Source organism: Mixophyes fleayi, chromosome 12, assembly GCF_038048845.1.
Source record: "Mixophyes fleayi isolate aMixFle1 chromosome 12, aMixFle1.hap1, whole genome shotgun sequence".
In the NCBI taxonomy this organism is placed as follows: Eukaryota; Metazoa; Chordata; class Amphibia; order Anura; family Limnodynastidae; genus Mixophyes; species Mixophyes fleayi.
The window spans coordinates 43,474,467-43,493,911 of NC_134413.1; the positions used below are offsets into that span (position 1 = coordinate 43,474,467).

Genomic DNA, 19,445 nt, shown 5'->3' on the forward strand with positions numbered 1-19,445 from the left:
CTCTCTTGGTTGCTTTAACCCCCTTTAACTGTGGACAGATCATACTTATGGTCGCTTCTTTGAAGCATTTTTACATTGGACGCATAACCTAAAAACTGGATTGATTTTAACTGTCTTACTGGACTTTAGATTTCCACGATCCCTATTCCTTCATTTACTGTATACACATGTACTGTGCTTCTGAATGATAATTCGATGATGAGAATAAACTTCAGTCCGGACAGGCAAGGCCTCCCCATAGAGGCGTTCAGGCAGCACTAGGGAGGGGCCTAGTATCAGGAAGAAGCAGAAGCAGTTTGGTGTTTACCGGTGTAAGGCCTGCACAGCCGGTTACCGTGTTCTAGTAACGTCTACACTTAACGTCACACACGTCCTTGGCGCTGGCGGTGTAGGAAAGCCCGGGGTTTGGCGGGGCTGGAAGGCCGCTGCAGTCATGCACGACGCCTTTGAACAGGTACTGATCCTGGAGAAACTGCCGCTGCAAATAGAGTGTCTAGCAGCCTGGGGTAAGTGTTGGGGGCTGGTGAGACTGTACATGACCTAATACATAGCAGTAGTTGTGGGATTTCCATGCACAGTTTGTCATGCTAAAAACGTCTTGTAATATCATGCATCAAAGGCCCAGTTGCCTAAATGTCTGAGTAAATTGCCATTTCATGAGCGTTATATGTGTATTATAAATATATATATAATTTCATTAACATCGGAGTTCACTGTGGTCTGGTCAATCAATGCAACATAATAGATGAGCCCCGTTTTGTCTGCATACACTCACTTGTAATTAAAGGTGTCTCTTATTAGAAATACATTATCATTTAGTGATCTCATCAATGCTTAGGTGACATTCCCAGTATTTGCTGCTGTAACGTTTGTTTCTAAATGGTCATGAATGGTACACAATAAAGTGATTTCAATGCTGTAGAGGTAGTGGGTGATAAGGGGGAGGGCTGGCAAATTTTAGCTGGAGGGGGGAAGACTCAACTCGGCAGCCTATTAGGAACATTCTAAAAGAAAAAAAAATGCAGATGACCCAGCCCAAAGTAGCCCACTATGAACTGGCACCAGGGTGACAAATTTCCCCCTCTACCCCTGTATTTGGTACATTTGTGAATGCATTTGTCTCCCAGCAAAATTGGGAAATACTGATCCCTAGAAAATAATTTAGCCTTGCCTTAATTTTTGTACTGTTTGAGCAAGGAATTTTAGTGTGTAAGTTTGTGTTTTAACCTAAGTTTTGTTACATATAGTCTAAATGTAAAGCTTGTAATATTCACGCAGACAATAATATGCCGTAATTTACTAATATGAAGCACACGTTTTCTTTTTCCCAGTCTATGTTCCCCTTGCATGTTTTGAATAGAAGGATTTTCAAACATTACTGAATATGTAAACAGTACAACAGATAATAGTGCCTGGTTGTTTTGATTTTCAGTAAAGGCATCCAGACAAATTAGAAACTTAAAAGAGCTTCGCTATATTCTCCTCCCAATGTTTGGTGTCCCTTTTTTTTATGTAACTGGCAGCTTCTCTTCATTACACCCCATACGAAATTTCCAATATGCTGGTACTGCCTTATCTTTCCTTAGTTTTCAGAAAGCTGGGTAATCATGGAGTTTAGCATTGTAAACTCTGTGGGGCACATTTATCGACCACCGCATAAAATGAAAAATAGTTTTCAATCCTTATTGCATTGATAAGGCTTGAACTATTTGTCATATTTATGAAAAAAGCAACACAGGAACAGCAGTTCTGAAAAACTGCTGTTCCTGTGAAGTGTAAGATATACTTTCCACTGTCTCTTCACTTCCGAAGAAGTATACGATCCACGAGGGTCCTCTTCTCACTCCAGTGCGCATGCGCCGACTGAATCTCAGGCATGCGCACAAACATCTCTGCACTATACAGTTGCAGAGAGAAAGCGGTGAGTGACAGGGAGGGATCATGTGATCCCTCCATACATGTGCTGTCCAGCTCTGCTCTTTGGAGCAGAGCTGACAGCACTGAATCTTTTCAATTATGATAATCTGGCGTACATAACATGCTAAAAAAAAAGCTATTTTTCTTTTTTTTTTTTATCAAACTTTAGTAAAGAGCGATACTGGGCAGTGCCCATACACTGTTATGGGGACTGCTCCGTAAAACAAAGAGCTATGCAAAGCAGCAGATATCTATGATATCTGCTGCGATACAGTGATAGTAAATAAGAATTTTGAGGTTAAGGATTTAACACATTTTTTACTTACATAAATAGGCCCCTGTATGAGTGCTGTCATGCTGTTTATAGCTTGAAATCTCATAATTAGTCAGTCATTTTCCTTCCCTTCCATTGAAACAACTCGCCTCTCACAACCACCCGCTGAACTACTAAGTACTACAGTTCGGGGCATATACAATTGTTTGATTTTCTCGCAGCGTTAAAAGTATTACCGTTATTACGGTAATACTAAGCCGAATTTCGGAGCTGCGAGCTGAAATCCAGCGTGAAAGGTACCGTAATAATGGTAATTACGCGCACTATTACCGTAATGACAGTAATAGTGCGCACGCCGCGTTACTTCTCCGTGTAACACCAACAATTGAATATGCCCCTTCAAGTCAAAAGCCTCTGTCCTCGTCTTCCTGACCAAAAGAAATGCCATTCCTAATGCACTGCCAGCTGCTACTGGGCTGGCTTCTCTCCTGTGCCTCTCTGCAGAGTTCCTCTCTATGGGCATCTGCTTCTATCTGTTCTCTCCTCCTGTCACTCAAATATCACTAAAATTTGAAGCAGTTGTAGTGTCCAGGTGATAGGAGGCGAAGATGCAGTTTGGTACAGAGTTGAGGGGGGAGTCAGTATCAAGAGAACACAGAGTGGCAACTTGCAGTTGTTTGGGCCAAGAGAACTCTGAGGGGCAATATATAAGGTAAGTAGTTCAGTAGAAGTATGGGAAGGAGAAGTATGTGTTAGTGTATTTGTTTTATCCAGAGGAGACAGAGCATGATGTCTAGTCTGTATTTGTCATCTGCATGATTACCAAACACAGTGTTTGTGATGCATTCTAATCTGGTCCCTGTATGCATTCATATCTATGAAAGTTGGCTTCACATTTCACGTCATTGAAATTAATTGAGAAATCAAACTCCCTGTTAACAGTAATGTGTGCTTTTTAAATTGGTAGACAGTGGTCACAATTTCCATTATAATAACTATTTGTTTAAAACGTGTAATATAGCACCCACCAGCTTTAGAGTGCTAAATATGACAATCTCCAGTATGCATAGGCTATCACTACTGAACTGATGTAAGTCAATATCTGTTTTACTCCAATACATATTATAACATCAAGGTTTAAAATAATATCTTAATTTTTTACCTATTCTTCATTCAGATAGTTTATTCTGTATTCTAATAAGTCTCTAATGTAAATAAAATTAGCAGCTGAAATGTCCACTCTCATAGATACTGTTGCGTGCATTCAATAATAGTGTCATCTTTTCTAGGTTAGATCTGTCCCAAGTTTTTCAGAGCAGGTCTCGTTCACATATTGCTTTTACATGCTTATCCATGAGCCTATAAATATAGAGACTACAGTAATAAAGTGACCCCCCCCCCCCTTGCCCCCTGATATCTGTTGTTGAATGAAAAGTAATAAATAAATGGTAATACTGATATGTTCCCTTTTCAGAGGAGTGGCTTCTTGTTGGGACTAAACAAGGCCATTTACTGCTGTACAAAGTCAAAAAAGAGCAAGGTGAGTAAAGAGGTGAAAACCGTACTTTTTAAGATCATATGTTAAAGTTGTAACAGTATCTCCAGATCATGAAGTTTATTTCCAAAGATCATTTTGGCAAAAGAATGGATTGGGTTTATATTATATATATATTTTTGTTTTTAAATAAAAACAAACCCTTTCTCACTTAGGTTGTAACCAGTTTGAGGTGACACTAGAGAAATCCAACAAGAACTTTGCTAAGAAGATTCAGCAGGTAAGAGATGAGATATTTCAGGTTTTGTTTCAGTTACTTGCTAATTTCTGTGTTCTTATTTACCCACTAGTCTCCTTTTACATTTTATTTTAGATTCATGTTGTTCCTCAGTTTAAGATCCTTGTCAGTTTGCTTGGTAAGTGGTTGTTTTTTTTTGTTTTATTTATATATATGTTTTCTTGTCTATACAATGTGGGCAACCCCCTCTTGCACCCCAGTCTGTACATGGTGAGTGCAGAGGACCTATGTCTGTTTTTGTTTATACAATGTAAGTCCCATGACTCTTGCACCCTATTCTTTACATTAATTAATTCCAACTTGTGTCAGGTGAGTCCCAGGTCTCCCATGGCTGCTAGTGCTAGGGAAAGACTTGCCTTTAACAGCTGTGTGCAGGTAAGCCTTAAGCCCAGATAAAATAGCATAGCATTTGATCATGTTAGGACTGACCAGAATGGGAAGACTTTGGCGTGAGTTGGTCAGCTTAAACATATATTGCAATATGTGGAACTAACATTCCCTGTTTTTAATATAGAACAGTACTTGATATAGCATTAATTATGTGTCTGGAGAGTGCAGAGTATCCCTGTTTTTATATATATATATATATATATCACACACACACGTTAACCGTGCATGATACTCATGCATTCTAGTCAAATCAAGCTACTTAAGGTGTTAAAAGGGCTCTTGTCATGCATTTGGGCCTAGCCCAGGCCTCCTCAGGGGAAGAGCGTTACTTCCCGACGTAAGCGCCCTTTTTTATCGTGGTTTTGTCCACATGTCACCACCTCATCATTCTTCTCCATCACCTCTTCCTTCATCTCCACATCCTTAATCTCTATCGTCTTACTGTTCTAAAACCTCTCGATACACAACGTTTCTGCTAAACACATTATCGCTGTGCTCAATCAGTCTTCCTTGAAGGGCAGTATTCATAACCTGCACTTTCACATCACTGCTTCTCCGTACTCGTAAAAATGCAACATACAATTGTCCATGACCAAACACAGGCTCTGGTAAATAAATACCCACACGGTCAAGAGTTTGAGCCCTCAACTGGTAAATTTAGCCTTTACTACCCCTCCCACAGGGGGAAGGGGGGATGATGGAAGTTAACTGACTTCACTATTATAATTTTTTTTTGTCAAATAATGTCAGTAAACCAAATTTCAGGTCAATTGCATGAGCCCTTTCTGAGAAAATAGTTTTTTACACACACACACTAACACACGCCGCTAGGCTTATATATATTAGATATGTTGCTGAACCATTTCTGGTTAGGTACATTTTTTTGGTGACGGGATTCTGAAATGTTTTATTTTTATTTCTCTTGAATTAGATAACAATGTGTGTGTCCATGACTTGCTCACCTTCCAGCTCATGACCACCATATCGAAGGCTAAGGGGGCCTCTCTGCTGTCTTGTGATCTCCAGGTGAGACACAATTGTTAGTTTTTAAACATTTTTATACTAAAAACTAAGTCTTAGAATGTCCTCTTATTTTATTTATTTTTTATCTTTGTCCACCCCCACCCCTTCCCCACACATTTTCAATCTTGTTGAAACAATTCCCAAAATATTCTGCACAGAATACATAAACCGTTTAATACTGTTGTTTATCAGGGAATGGTTGATATTAGTGACCAAAGACTTCACAATATGTCAAGTGGACATGTAGTATTACAAATGTGGAAAAGGATGAGATGTCATTTCCCAAAGACAAAATATGTTAGCTGATCAACAGACTTGTGGAACTCTCACTTTAATATTCACCACTTTATAGTGAGACTTGTAGGATCACGAAATCTAACCACCTACCCATAAATGTATCTCCTTTGCAATTTGTTTTAAGCTCTACTTCTTGTTGGCCCTTTATTTGCAACACCTTATAATCTTTCCAATTGAACTGCACTACAAAATACATATATAATACTCTGTAGCAGTGAATGGTTCACTATAACAGTCAGTAGGTATGAAGTATGGTTACAAATCTGCCCCTACATCCCCATAACCACAGACTTTATTTCAGTAATCAATCAGTTATTCTAAACTTTGCACATATAACTGGAAATGTTATGAGCAGTTCTTGAATTTAAAGCATTGTCATGTTTTAATAGTGCCTTTAGACTAGTAGAAATTTATGTATAATTTTTTAGCACTTGTGTTTCTTGCAGCATGCTAAATCTGGAGAGGACACACTAAAGATGTGTGTGGCTGTCCGTAGAAAATTGCAACTGTATTTCTGGAAGGACCGTTCGTTTCATGAACTCCAGGTGATTTTAGCCACAGAACACAGAGATCAGTTATTCCTTGTCCATTATCTTTTGTCAGTTAAAAAGAAAATCAAAAAAACATAATTTAAAACTGCTGCATAAAAGAATTTTATAGTAGCAAATGCATGCTACAAAATAATTTATCTGTCAATCATGGAGGACATTGCAGATTGTGGGGTATAGAGCGTGGTCGCCGGAGCTTGGCGCTTTCAAATTTAGTTCTGAAATGAGACTCCTCCCCCTCTATACCCCATAGGCTACATTCTAACCCCAGTTTTTGTTAGGCCCCAGTTCCTGCGGACATTTATGGCAGCCCTGTACTTTTATTATGTTTTACCAGCGCTGTTTTTATTTTATTTCTATTGTCTGGCCACAAACATTTGTTCCTGTGAGGCCATTCCGCAGCTGTTGCTGGGGATGCTTAGACTGGGCTGCAGAGGTGCCACGAGTGGCTTCTCCTTTTGTTGGCAGCCGCCTTCTTTGTGGGATTGCTTCCCGGGGGACCCGGCTATTACTGCAGCAGGTAGTGCCCGGGGTCCCAAAGCCTCTAGCGCAATCTGTCCAGGACCGGCATCGAACTGCACACCGGATGTGTGTCACCATCGGTACATAGATCCCCACTCTTCTGGATCAGGTTAGGAGACTTGGTTCCAGCACCCTGACACCGGGATTGGGTATCTCCTCTTTTATAGTTATTTAATATGGGTGCCCAGGGGTCAGGTTGGGGGATTGCCCTGCTTGGCATCTCTCAGTAGGCACTGGATGGCTAAGCGGGCTTCCTTTTGGATGGTGGCCATCCTAGTCCTGGGCCATGGGGGGGAGGTGAGATCACTGTGGCACCTCCTCCCTGGTGGGTCTTCTTAGCTAGGCAAGTCCACCAGAACAGAGACCGCAGCCATTTTGGGAGCAGTCTCATGCAGCAGTACTTTGCCTGTCAGTGGTGAGGTATTGGGGTATTTGTTGTCTGGGGGGGGGGGGGGGGTTTCCTTATATTGGCCTGTCTATACAGTTCCACATGTTTATGGATTGTGCAACTGTGGTCTTTCCTCTGTTTTCTTCCATTGATTTTTGTTATGTCTGGGAAGTGGCATTTGTACAGGGCTAAGCTTGGAGGTGGAACATTAACAAAGACTGTCATGACATGTTGTCTCAGAGGTCCAGCAGCTGTGCTCGCCTGTGAATGCGCCTGCTGAATCCGTGGAGCCAGCTTGGGCCATTTCTCTGTCACAGGCAGTTTCTCAGCCTACAGAGCCTAGAGAGCAGGGAGAGGATCCCCTCTCTCTACCCCTTCTGTGATGGTCTCTGGAGCGCAATTTTTTCACCTGAGCCGACCTCCTTTGAACCTTCAGGATCGGTCCTTTCTGCACCTGACCAGCTTATATGGACTCAGGACCTGGCCAGGTCAGTGCAGGGGTTAGTTCAGGTATCTTCTACTTTTGAGAGAATTCTGAAATCCTCTGTATAATTGGAGGACCTGTTTAATGAGGCATTGGGGTAGACCTGACCATAAATTTCAGGTCTCCCGCAGACTGAAGGTCCTTTATTCTCTCCCTAGTGGGTATATTCAGTAGGTAAGTGGGGGCATCCCCCCAAAGACTGGATTTCCATACTCCACACAATTCCTATTCCTAATGTTGCTACCTTAAGAGACAGCGCTGATAGAAAAATAAAAGCCCATCCTTAAGACTGTTTACACAGTGGCAGGGACTTCCTTTTAGACCCAGATTGGCTTCTGTCTGGGTCAATAAGGTCATAGAAAGGTGGGCAGAACAGTTGGCAGAGGGTTTGATATACACATATCAGATATGCTCCACTAAGGTGAGCAAATCTGATATCTGTGAGGCTTCTGTTTATCTTGAAGACATGGGACCCATTGGGGCTAGGTTTTCAGCCTCTGCTGTTGCAGCATGCCGTGCCCTGTGACAATTCAAGAGATCTCTGGAATCCCTTCCATACACCATTGAATTCCTATTTGGATCATACATAGATAAAATTATTGTTCATGCCACAGGGCGAAAGAGTTCCTCCTTTTTTTTTTCTCTTTCTCTTTCTTTTTTTTCTTTTTTTTATTTCCAGTTAGACCCAAGCGACCTGGGTTTTGGTCCCTTCGTCCATATAGGAAGGCTAGAGGTCAGCCCTAAATAGCTCAGACTTGTACCACTAGGGGCAAGATGCAGAGAGGTAGGCAGTCCTGGACATCAATCGTCTAGTGTCTAGGCCAGTGGTTCCCAAACGTTTTCAGTTCACGTCACCCTTAGTCTACATCATTTTTTCAAGACACCCCTCCAAAATAATTACCGAGCAGTACCGTCTTATAAGTAGTTGGGTCAAAATAACGTAATAAGTATTTAGGTCAAGACAGAAATACTTAGTAAGTTGTTTGCAAAAATAATACAGGGTCATTCCATGTCTGTTCAACCAGGGTTGTCCACCACCCATCTCAGATTTCTACTAAAAAAAATTTAGTTTAAGAGAGGATGTCAAAAAAACTATTTCTGGCAAATAACTTGACTGTCTTATAATTGGTTGATTAAATATAGATTTTTCAATTTATTAAATGATTTACTAATTGCGGCTTCTTTATCCAGTTTATTTGAAGCATTGCGGGTGTTAAATAAAGAATCGACACAAAATTTGGACCCTTAAGGTAACTTTCTCCTGAATTCAAAAATCCAAACCAAATTACTTTATCTGCCTCATGTTTTGCGTTATGGCAAAACGCACGTTTTTCAAATAGAATTAAAAACGCTAGGTTCAATTGACATTAGGGATCCCATTTTTTGGGAGGTGTTAGGTATACATTACTACCACAAACAAAAATCAGCAGGGGTACTCTGTTTCATAGTGGAGAAAAAAAATAATGAAGTTGATTGAACCTAGCGTTTTTAATTCTATTCGAAAAACATGCGTTTTTGCTGTAACGCAAAACATGATAAAGTAGATTGTTTTTTTGTATTCGGGATGAAGAGTTAGGGGTCCAAATTTTGTGGTGATTCCTTAATAAACATCTGTGATACTTCAAATAAACTGGATAAAGAAGCCGCAATTAGTAAATTTATTTAATAAATTGAAAAATCAATATTTAATCAACTAATTGTCAGACAGTTGAGATATTTGGGAGAAATAGTCGTTTTGACATCCTCTCCACTAAAAAATTTTTAAAATAAGAGATGGGTGGTATGACCCTACACATAAATCCAAGGGAAAAGAATATTTTTATATATATTTTTTTTCAATGATATTTCTGTCAAAGAATAATTTACAGCTAATATTAGGAATAAGATCAAAGCAAAATAAAACATGTACAAAAATCATCACTCTGTGCCCCTCCTTCATCCACGCACTCTGTGCCCCTCCTTCATCCACGCACTCTGTGCCCCTCCTTCATCCACGCACTCTGTGCCCCTCCTTCATCCACGCACTCTGTGCCCCTCCTTCATCCACGCACTCTGTGCCCCTCCTTCATCCACGCACTCTGTGCCCCTCCTTCATCCACGCACTCTGTGCCCCTCCTTCATCCACGCACTCTGTGCCCCTCCTTCATCCACGCACTCTGTGCCCCTCCATTGCTGTTCACCATTTCACCTCCCTTTTCTTTACTTATCATACTTGGCCTTCTTTCTTCTATTTCTTCTGTCTTCTCTTCTGTCTTCTTACCAATCCGGCGGCACCCAGGGCCCAGCATCCTCATCTCCCCGCTGCTTCTCACTGAATATGTCGGATGTGATGACGTCACGCCTGACATTCAGTGAGAAGCGAGGAGGATGCTGGGTCCCAGGTGCCGCCGGATTGGTAATTTTATTCTCTCCTTTTCTTCCTGGCCATGGCACTCATGTGACAGCACAGCGGCACCCCTGGGAGCCGCGGCACACACTTTGGGAACCGCTTGTCTAAGCCCTCTGACAAACTATCAGCATGACAGGCAATTTGTTCCTGTTTTGGGAGCTTGTCTGCTTTTTTGTGTTTTTATTTCTGGTACAAGTGGTTTTGTTCCACTACAGATGCATGTGTAAGAGGCATTATCAGGTGGGAATACATAAGATCTCCAGGCATCCCCTCCCTGGTGCTGCTTCTCTACGGGTCTCCCAGGAAGCAGGCAAATGACTAGCAGTATAAGAAGCAATTCAGTCCCTTATTTCGTCTAGAATCTTGCCTATTTCCCACCACCACCTTTATTAGCCATTAACGTTATTTATTTAGCTGTGTTTATTCTTTACTCCTGACGATAAAACAGCTGCATCCCAAAACATATTCATGGGTTAGGCCTGATAGCAGGTTTCAGGCATCTTGCCGCGTACAGATCCTCTTTGCCATGTCTGTGCAAGACAGTGGATAAAGGTAGATGTTCCTATAGCTCGACAGTCCAAAACCACCGCTATGCCTCTAACGCTGATACCCTTAAGGATAGCACAGATCGGAAGATTGAGCTCTACGTGTAGTCAATCTTCTAGACAGCAGGAGTCTCCCTAATACCCAATTTAGCTTCGCTTGGGTCAATAAGGAGGTGGAAAGGTTGTCGAAGCAGCTCGCTGAGGGCATGCTAATCTGCGCGATTCTAAGCAACAACTTCATATCCGTGAGACCTCTGTATACCTGGAGCTATAGATTTTTGACTGGTGGGAGAAGGGATATTTGCTTCAGTAGTATTTGCAGACCCGGATCTTTGCTTTTCAAGGGGGAGGATTTGTTTGGCCCCGAGCAGCACAAGGTATCTCCCTGGTCATAAGGGGGAAGAGTCCTTTTTTCCTGCAAATGCCCTAGTTTTCACTCCTTTCACCCCAGGCAATGCAAGGAGCCATTCCTTCCAGGACAGATAGTTCGATGGCTAGGTGAGAGAGCTTGTGTCGTGGGGGTACATTATAGATCTTATGCGGTCTCCCCTACGACTGTTCTTTCACACTGGTCTACCTGGAGACTAATCCTTAATGTCAATGAATGTCCACCTATGAGTGGACAAGTTCAAGATAGAGTCGTGGAGATTTGTAATCAGCAGCATGGAGCTGGGGATGTTTAATGTGCATGGACATCTAGGACTCCTACCTACACAATCCAGTCTGGGTGGGGAACACCAGTGCCTTCCAAGGTTTTCTGTACAGTCCAAGCACTTCCAATTTTGGACATTACCCTTCAGCCTGTTTCTAGAATCATGGCAGTCATGGTAGCCTTGTTGATATCCAGCGGGGGTGACGATCATCTTTTACTTGGAGAACTTTGCTTTGGGTTCATGTCCAAGAGACAATCCAAACATTGGAATCAACTACAAAAAATCCAACCTGATTTCTTCCCAGCGAATAATTTTCTATTTTTGAGGCTGCTTTTCAACACCTGCCTACAGAGGATTTTCCTACCATAGGGCAAGGATCCTCTTCTTCAGGTACTGGGTGCTCTCCTTTTAGCTCAAAGACTGTTGTCTTTGCACTTCTACATGAAGATGTTAGGCAAGAAGGACTTCACATTCAAAGCTGTATAGTTTGCAAGGTTCCATTTAAGGAAGTTCCAAATCGAACTCATGTTGAAGTGGAACAAGCCTCACTTGCAGCTGACCATTGAGTGCATCAGACACTGTGCCAGTTGTTCCTAAAAAAAATAAACAAACAGTCAATATAGTTTTCAGGCACCCGATTAAGCGTACTGAAACTTCGGGCGATCTTCAACTGCCTGGTAAGAGCTCAACTGGTCCTGCGATAAATGTCTAGTCCGACAATGCCACACCTGTGGTATATCTAAATAACCACAGAGGCACCAGGAGTGCCCAGGCTTTGAAGGAGACCAGTTGGATCCTGCATTAGTTGAACACAACATGGTGGTGTTTTAAGGGAATTGGGAAACAGACTTTCTCAGCAAGCAAGCCTTTCATCCCGGATGTCATGTTGACCCCCTGGAATTATCCCCCCTCATTTACCTGTTACCTCCAATTGCAGTGCTACAGAGGGTTCTAATTAAGGTAAAAAGAGGGGTGATCCTGATGGCTCAGGACTGACGGAAGAGGTCCTGATGTACAGATCTTCTCTGCATGGCAGATGCTCCACTATGCAGTCTTCCTCTAAGGTCAGATCTTCTAAGCCTTTGTCCAGTCCTGCACCAGAGTTTACCTCGACTGGCTTTAACAGTGTGGCTGAGGCCATGATCCTAAAAGCCAAGGTGGTTTATGGTTCAGACTATGCTGAGGGGTAGGAAGCTAGTTTCGGCCAGGAATTTTCATAGTGTCTGGAATACCTACTTTTCCAGTTGCAAGCGCAGGGGGTTTCCTACTTTTTTCTTTCAGCTGGCTCCTTTTCCTGCAGGATGGGGTCTTGAGGCTTAGCTCTCTGAAATTCTAGGTCTCTGCTTTATCAATTTTTCTTCCAAAGAAAACTGGTGCTTTTTATCAGAGGTGCAAACCTTCCTACAGGGAGTGCAGCATATGCAACCTCCATACACTACTCTGGTGACTTCCTGGTATTTAAACCAGGGGAGGTAAATATTAATCTGTGCATTCTGCAAGTTGCCGATATTAAGCGACTTTGCAGGCAAAACTTGCCTATAAAGACATTGCCATTTTAAATCTGCCCCGCAAAGTCACCGAATGTCAGCAACTTGCAGAATGCGCAGATTGATACATTTTTCCCCTGGTTTTTAATGTTTTGCAGCACCCTCCCTTTTAAGCCTTTAGATTCTGTGGATCTTAAGTTCTTGACCTGGAAGCCTTCTTTGCTACTAGTTATTTCTGCAGCTATGAGAGTTTCGGAGCTGGTGGCTTTGTCCAGTAAGTCTTTCTTGCTTGTTTTCCATGAGGAAATGGCTGTTCTTTGAACTATCTTTTAGCCTTTTTTCCAACCCAAGATTGTTTTCAAGTTCCACCTGAACCAATACATTGTGATTCTGGTCTTGCGTCAAGGTAGATCCCAAAATGAAAGATCCTCTCAACTCCTTAAGGCCCTGACCACATCCAAAGATTAAGTCAATAGGACTCAGGAGGACCACCTGGTTCTCGTTGATGCCCAGTAGAGAGCCTGGCCATCATCTAGGCTGACCATTGCCAGGTGGTTACGTTTGTAATTCCCCATTCTTGCTTCGCTACTTGACAGCCAGTCCCAGCTAAATCTGTGGTTGTCTTTTTAATTTGTTCAATACTCTTTTGGGCCCGTTATTAAAAGAACCTGTAGAAGTAGTTAAATTTTTTTAAAAAAAACACTGTCTAGAGCAGCCAGTAGGAGTATAGAGTGAGAGGCGCCTGAACTTTTGCCAGTAAATTTAAAGTGCCTAACTCGTATCATCGCACTCCGTGTCAAACAAATCTGTTTTTACATGAACTACACCCATGAGTTCAACTGCCGTTTTGATGAGCAAAAAAAAAAATATTTTAAATCAATGTATTTTCTTTTATTGCCAACAGCATAATTTTAAACTTTTAATTTTAAACTTGCAGGGTGACTTCAGTGTTCCTGATGTCCCTAAATCTATGGCGTGGTGTGAAAACTCTATCTGTGTTGGATTCAAGAGAGACTATTATTTGATCAGAGTAAGTTACAATGTGTCTGCATTTATTAAAAAAATATTAAATTATACATTGGATACCCTTAACAAGAAGTAATGAAGGGGAGAGTGAATGTTTGTTTAATCTATAGATTGTGTGTTGGCATCTTTCTCATAGGTTAGTTGGTTGTAGTGTGTAACTAACTGTAGTTCTAATCTTTTGTCCCTCCTACAGGTGGATGGGAAAGGCTCTATTAAGGAACTGTTTCCCACAGGTAAACAGTTAGAGCCACTTGCGGTGCCACTGGGTGATGGAAAGGTGGCTGTGGGACAAGATGACTTGACTGTGGTGCTGAATGAAGAAGGGACCTGCACACCAAAGTGTGCACTAAACTGGACTGATATTCCCATGGCCATGGGTGAGCTTATTTGGACTTCCTCCTGTAAAACATGGCTGCTCCAGACATTCTCCCCATGTAGGAGCTGCAGAGTATTGGACTGCAATAGATAATGTTAAATAACTACTAGTACATCTTACCACAAAATACAAACCTAAGGGTAATGTTGTACTGGCACTTTGTGTGCTGGCATATGTCTTGTAACAATGCTAATTTGTTTTTGGTGCAGATTCCACATTATACTAGGGTCTTTATTGAAGACCATAACATACAGTTGTATGCAAAAGTTTGGGCACACCTGGTTAAATTGAATGTTTCACTGAATCACAGCGAAAAAATAAGTCAAAACAATCTGCAGCGTACAAATTTAAATTTAGAAAAGAAATAGTTACTAATAAAATATGCAGCAAGATTTCAATTAACACACTGATTCATTCATACTCTTTCAAGGCCTTAATTAAAAAAACAACTGTATTGCCACTATAGGCATTAAATGAAGCCAGGTGAAGACAAGTTCAGAGTTTAATTTCTAACATCTCAAAATGTTGAACCTACACACAACTATTATGGACTCCTCTAAATAGCTGAATGAGGACTTTTCTAGAGGTAATTGACTGTTAGAAAGCAGGGAAAGGTTATAAAAAGATATGAAAACACTTCAGTTTGGAGTTTCTACTATTAGATGCATCTAACGAATGCAAAAAAAAAAAAAATATTTGAAAGATATTGACCACAACCGTAAAAGATGAATTTGGAGAAAGGTGAAGCGTTTAAAGAAAAAGTACACCTTGCGTACCATTATGCATGTAGGTCGGTCCGTTATAATTTGTGGTTGTATGGCAGACGGTGGCACAGATAGTATTGTGCAAGTGGGAGCAATAATGGATTCAACTAACTATCAACAAATCCTTGAAGCTAACATTGCAGTCTGTTAAAAAAACAAAGCAAAACTCCATTGAAGCCATTTACAGCCATTTAGAAGTAACCTGGACATAATTGGTATTACGGTCGGCCCTCGGGAGTATAAGATTGCGCTTTGTCAACGACATTCTATTGACTCAAACAAACACCGTAATTTCTCTTCCTGATCAGATTAATGAACTTCACTGTTTTGGGGATGAGTCAAATTTTAAATTCTATTTTGGAAAGACCAAAGTTTTCGATTTAAATTTGTCGCACCAAGTTAAGATGCAGATCATGCTAAATTTTCAATTTTGGTCTCAAAAGTAACAAGCTTAAATACTTAGGCATTTCATTAAGTAGACCATACAATAAGCTGTACATGACGAATTCTCTGGCACTTTTCAAGGACTTAGCGACTGGTTATCTAAAATGGAATGTGCTGTACATTTCTTGGTCTGGACATGCCAACACAGTCCAGATGAACATGCTGCCTAGACTATTTTGTGTTTCAGGATTTTTCCATCTAGCCTCCAATGAAGGATTACATGGGAGCAAGATATGGTGGAAGACCCTAGACCTGGAACAGTGTGTTAGTATTAGGGCTGATGTACCTTTGTCCTCTGTGTGCGCACGTACAAAAAAATGCCAGTACCTAAGATGGTACCTTGTCCCTAAAAGCCTAGAATATTACCAGAATCCTTTAACCTCTGCTAGATGCCCTGCATTCATGAGTGCACCCTGTCCCATATTTGATGGGAGTGTCGGGCGATTTTTTCTTTTTGACTCTTATTTGGACTGGGCTGTACCCCAATTGCCATACCCCTTCTCCCCCATATTTTTGCTGAAATCGCAAAAAAAAAGGTTTTTGTTTTTTTCTAAAAACCGTGACGGTGAACAGAGGTTGAATATTTTCAGCAAAATAATGATTCAAAGCATACCTCAAAATCAACCATGCAGTCCTTTGGAGGGATGAAAGATTAAGGTTTTAGAATGTCTGTCACAGTCCCCCGATTAGAATATTATTGAAAATCTGTGAGGAGATCTCAAGCGTGCAGTGCCTTCACTGCACGCTTTCTAAGCTAGGCGAGTTCTGCAAGGAAGAGTGTGAGAACATTCCTAAAATAAGAAAAGACAGACTAGTAGGTAGCTACAAGTAGTGACTGACATAGTGCCCAAACTTCAGCACCTGCAGCATTTATATTTTTCTAGGAATCTATTAAATTTAGCAAAAAAGTAGTTTATGTGCACAAATATCTCCTGTTCAAGTTTGTACCCTATTCACTTGCAATTTGTCTAGGGGTCCCTAAACCTTTGAATATATCTTTGTATTGCACGTGACATTTAGCCTACAATTATTCACTACATCACCTACTGAAGCGTTGGAACAAGTATTCAATCTTAAGTAAACTCTATTGCATGAAATTTGAGGTCTTGATTGGCATAACCAACATTGTTGGTAAAGTTGCTCATGTCTCCTCTGTCAGGTCCCATTATAGCTCCAGCCATTTATTGTTAACTTTTTTTTTTATTTTACAGACTACATTTGTATTTGTCTTTTACATTCTATCATTAAAATCTAATTGCATCTTGGTAAGCTGTGTAAGAGATTTATATACTGCATTTGCTGCTTTGCACTGAGGTGTAATAACAATTTATGTGTCTACATAACAGAGCACCAGCCTCCCTATATCATTGCTGTTTTGCCGCGGTATGTGGAAGTGCGGACCTTTGAACCTCGCCTGCTCGTGCAAAGTATTGAGCTTCAGCGACCTCGTTTTATTACATCTGCAGGGTGAGCCATTTACCTAAACTCGAAAATCTGCTTCATGGTGTAAATAACTAAATCAGTTGAAAGAAAAAATGCCAGTTGGGGAAAATAAGGATTTAATTGAGATTTGTAAACAAACTTGATGATAAATGGCACAATTAATAGTGTCTATGTTTAGAAGTTAAATGTATACTGAACGCTGCAACGTTGCTATGTAATAGAATACATGGAATAAAGATTAGGTTCAAGTGCATACTTTGATCAAGATGTAAATGCCCTTACTTTGACAAAATGACCATATTAATGGTAAAATCCTGTTAATATGCTGCACAAATTTAAAAATGCCTTTGGGTGGGGTACTGGGCCAACATTAAGGCAGTTACACCCCTCAAAATAATTAATTTAAATATTCACTGAAAAGCTCTTATTCCAGATATTGTATTCTATTAAACATTTGCTGACATCCAATAGATTTCACCCTATTGTGAGGTTATACTAAAATGTCTCCAAAACTGGAAGTAGTAACCGCATGTATGAGAGAGAGGGGATCAGGGAAGGTAAGTAAAATGTTTTCATGCTTAAAGATGTATAGAAATATATTTCTTAATGTGTTTGCAATGTTCTTTGTGTCTTAAAGTGTTCTCCTCCACCTTTGCTTGTATTTCATCTACGTGCAGGGCTGAACATTATCACAATAGGCTCACTAAATGATCTTGGAATAATATATTATTTTCACCTTATATTATTCAGGCACATAATCCCATTTTCTCTTTCATCCAGTCTGGGGGACACTGCTTACCATGGGTTGTGGAGGGGAGCACGGGAGTTGGCACCTAGCTAGTTAATCTTTAGCACTGCTGACAGCCCCCTCCCCTCTACAATCCTTCCGCCTCTTCCTCCTCAGTTTTTTTAGGTGCCCATGGAGTTGGGCTGTGTTTTTAGTTACTGCATTATTTTATTTATTTTTTCTATTACTTAGACCTTTTTTCCTTAGGAAACCTTGGTGGCAGACCTGGGAGTGTGTTCTATTATAGAGAACACACTCCCAGAGTAGCAGCGCAGGCACTACTCTGTCAGATGAGAGCCAGAGGCTCTCACTGGCAGAGAAAATAGGGTGCCTAGATACAGAGTGACAAGTGGTCTATCCGGACCGCTGTCACTCTGGGAGCCTCCCCGATAACCGGCGCTGACACTGCAGGCATAGAGCGCCGTTTATCGGAGATAACTAATGCCGGCGGCCATCTTGTATCCGAGGAGGACTGAAGGGGGCAATACGAATATCCCCCCTCATACATAGGATGGGGCATCGGGGTGCAAACCGCTGCAAAGACCTCAACCTTTGAGGTCTCCACTACTCTGCCACATACCAATTGTTTTCTAAAAAAACGGAGCAGCTGTAATAAAGAGAGACCGCATTATAGGAGGGGGGGGGAGCTAAGACATAGAGCTCCCCTGCTCTCCAGGAAAAATTAGACTAGCCCGGTCTTCTGGTGCCAAGGAGAAGCCCGGGAAAAGGACACAGAGCAGAGGGAGCAGGCACCAGGACACTGCTGTTGGACTTCTCCCCTGTTTGGCCTGTGGGCTAAGTATCTGATTTATTTAAACAATATTATTGTATTTGCTCTGACTGCAAAGCGGGCTTTTAGGGGTTATATTGTAGTTCTCCTACTTGCCAATATATTATATTGTTGTTTAACAAAATACAAGTACAACTTTTATGTCAGATTAGTTGATTACTTGTTTTTTTCACTCTGTCTCTCAGCTAAATCTAACAATTTAAGTCTGTGTGTTTGGTGTGCCTTACTTTGTAAAAATGACAGATAAAGGAAAGGGCCCTATGGCAAAGTATTTTACATGTTCAAGATGTAAGGTTAAGTTACCTTGTGGGCAGAAGGACCCGTTGGCGCTCTGCTCTGTCTGCGAAACAGGGGTGTCGTCCCCCCCTGCGCAAACCCAGCATATTTCAGCCCCACTGACGGAGGAGCCGGCCTAGGTGGCCTCCCTGACAGTCGGTTTCCTCTTTAGCACAGATGATCTCACAATCTACTCAGTTGCTATCTAGTGTGGCAGACCCGTTGGCTAATAATGCTAGTACACCATTGGGCCTCCCTGCTACCACAGGTTCTATTGGAACGTCTATACCAGGACCTTCCTCATTGCTTATGGACCAGGCCCCTGTTCCTACAGAACCGGCATGGTCCGCAGCATTCATAAAGGGTTTGGACAAACTAAACCAGTTACTTGAATCCCCAAACATCCCGCCTGCTAAAAGGAAGCGCCCTAGATCCGCTAATCCCCTTATGGTCCTTTCAGACTCAGAGGGGTTTTCAGAGGAGGAGGCGGAAATAAATTCTGACCCTGACCAGGTTCAACCTTTGGATCAGGAAGAGAACACTAAAAGCCAATTTATTGATGATTTGGTTTTAGTGGTGAGACAAGCGTTGGACCTCCCAGAACCGGAGGATCCTAGTCTTATAGACAGAAGTCTCTTTAAGAAGGCCAAAAGAAAGGCTATTCGTTTTCCCCCTTCTGTAGATATTGCAGAGGGAGCCTGGAAACAGCCTGATAGAAGGTTCTCTGTTACCAGGAGGTTCTCTTCCCTGTATCCATTGCAGGAGGAAGACGTGGCTCGCTGGGAGGGTATTCCTAAAGTGGATATTCCAGTAGGCCGTTTGGCCAGAC

At 41.5% G+C, this 19,445-nt stretch overlaps 1 protein-coding gene across 1 annotated transcript in view; it reads left to right on the forward strand.

The window, feature by feature from the left end:
- The first annotated feature begins 235 nt into the window (after positions 1–235).
- VPS39 (VPS39 subunit of HOPS complex) overlaps positions 236–19,445 on the forward strand; it is a 51,521-nt gene continuing 32,311 nt past the window's right edge. Inside the window, exons 1-9 of the mRNA XM_075192667.1 lie at positions 236–506; positions 3,666–3,731; positions 3,902–3,966; positions 4,060–4,102; positions 5,306–5,400; positions 6,141–6,239; positions 13,648–13,740; positions 13,930–14,113; positions 16,667–16,787. Coding sequence (XP_075048768.1) covers positions 434–506; positions 3,666–3,731; positions 3,902–3,966; positions 4,060–4,102; positions 5,306–5,400; positions 6,141–6,239; positions 13,648–13,740; positions 13,930–14,113; positions 16,667–16,787 — 839 coding nt within the window. The 5' untranslated portion in view covers positions 236–433. The remainder of the gene's footprint in view (positions 507–3,665; positions 3,732–3,901; positions 3,967–4,059; positions 4,103–5,305; positions 5,401–6,140; positions 6,240–13,647; positions 13,741–13,929; positions 14,114–16,666; positions 16,788–19,445) is intronic.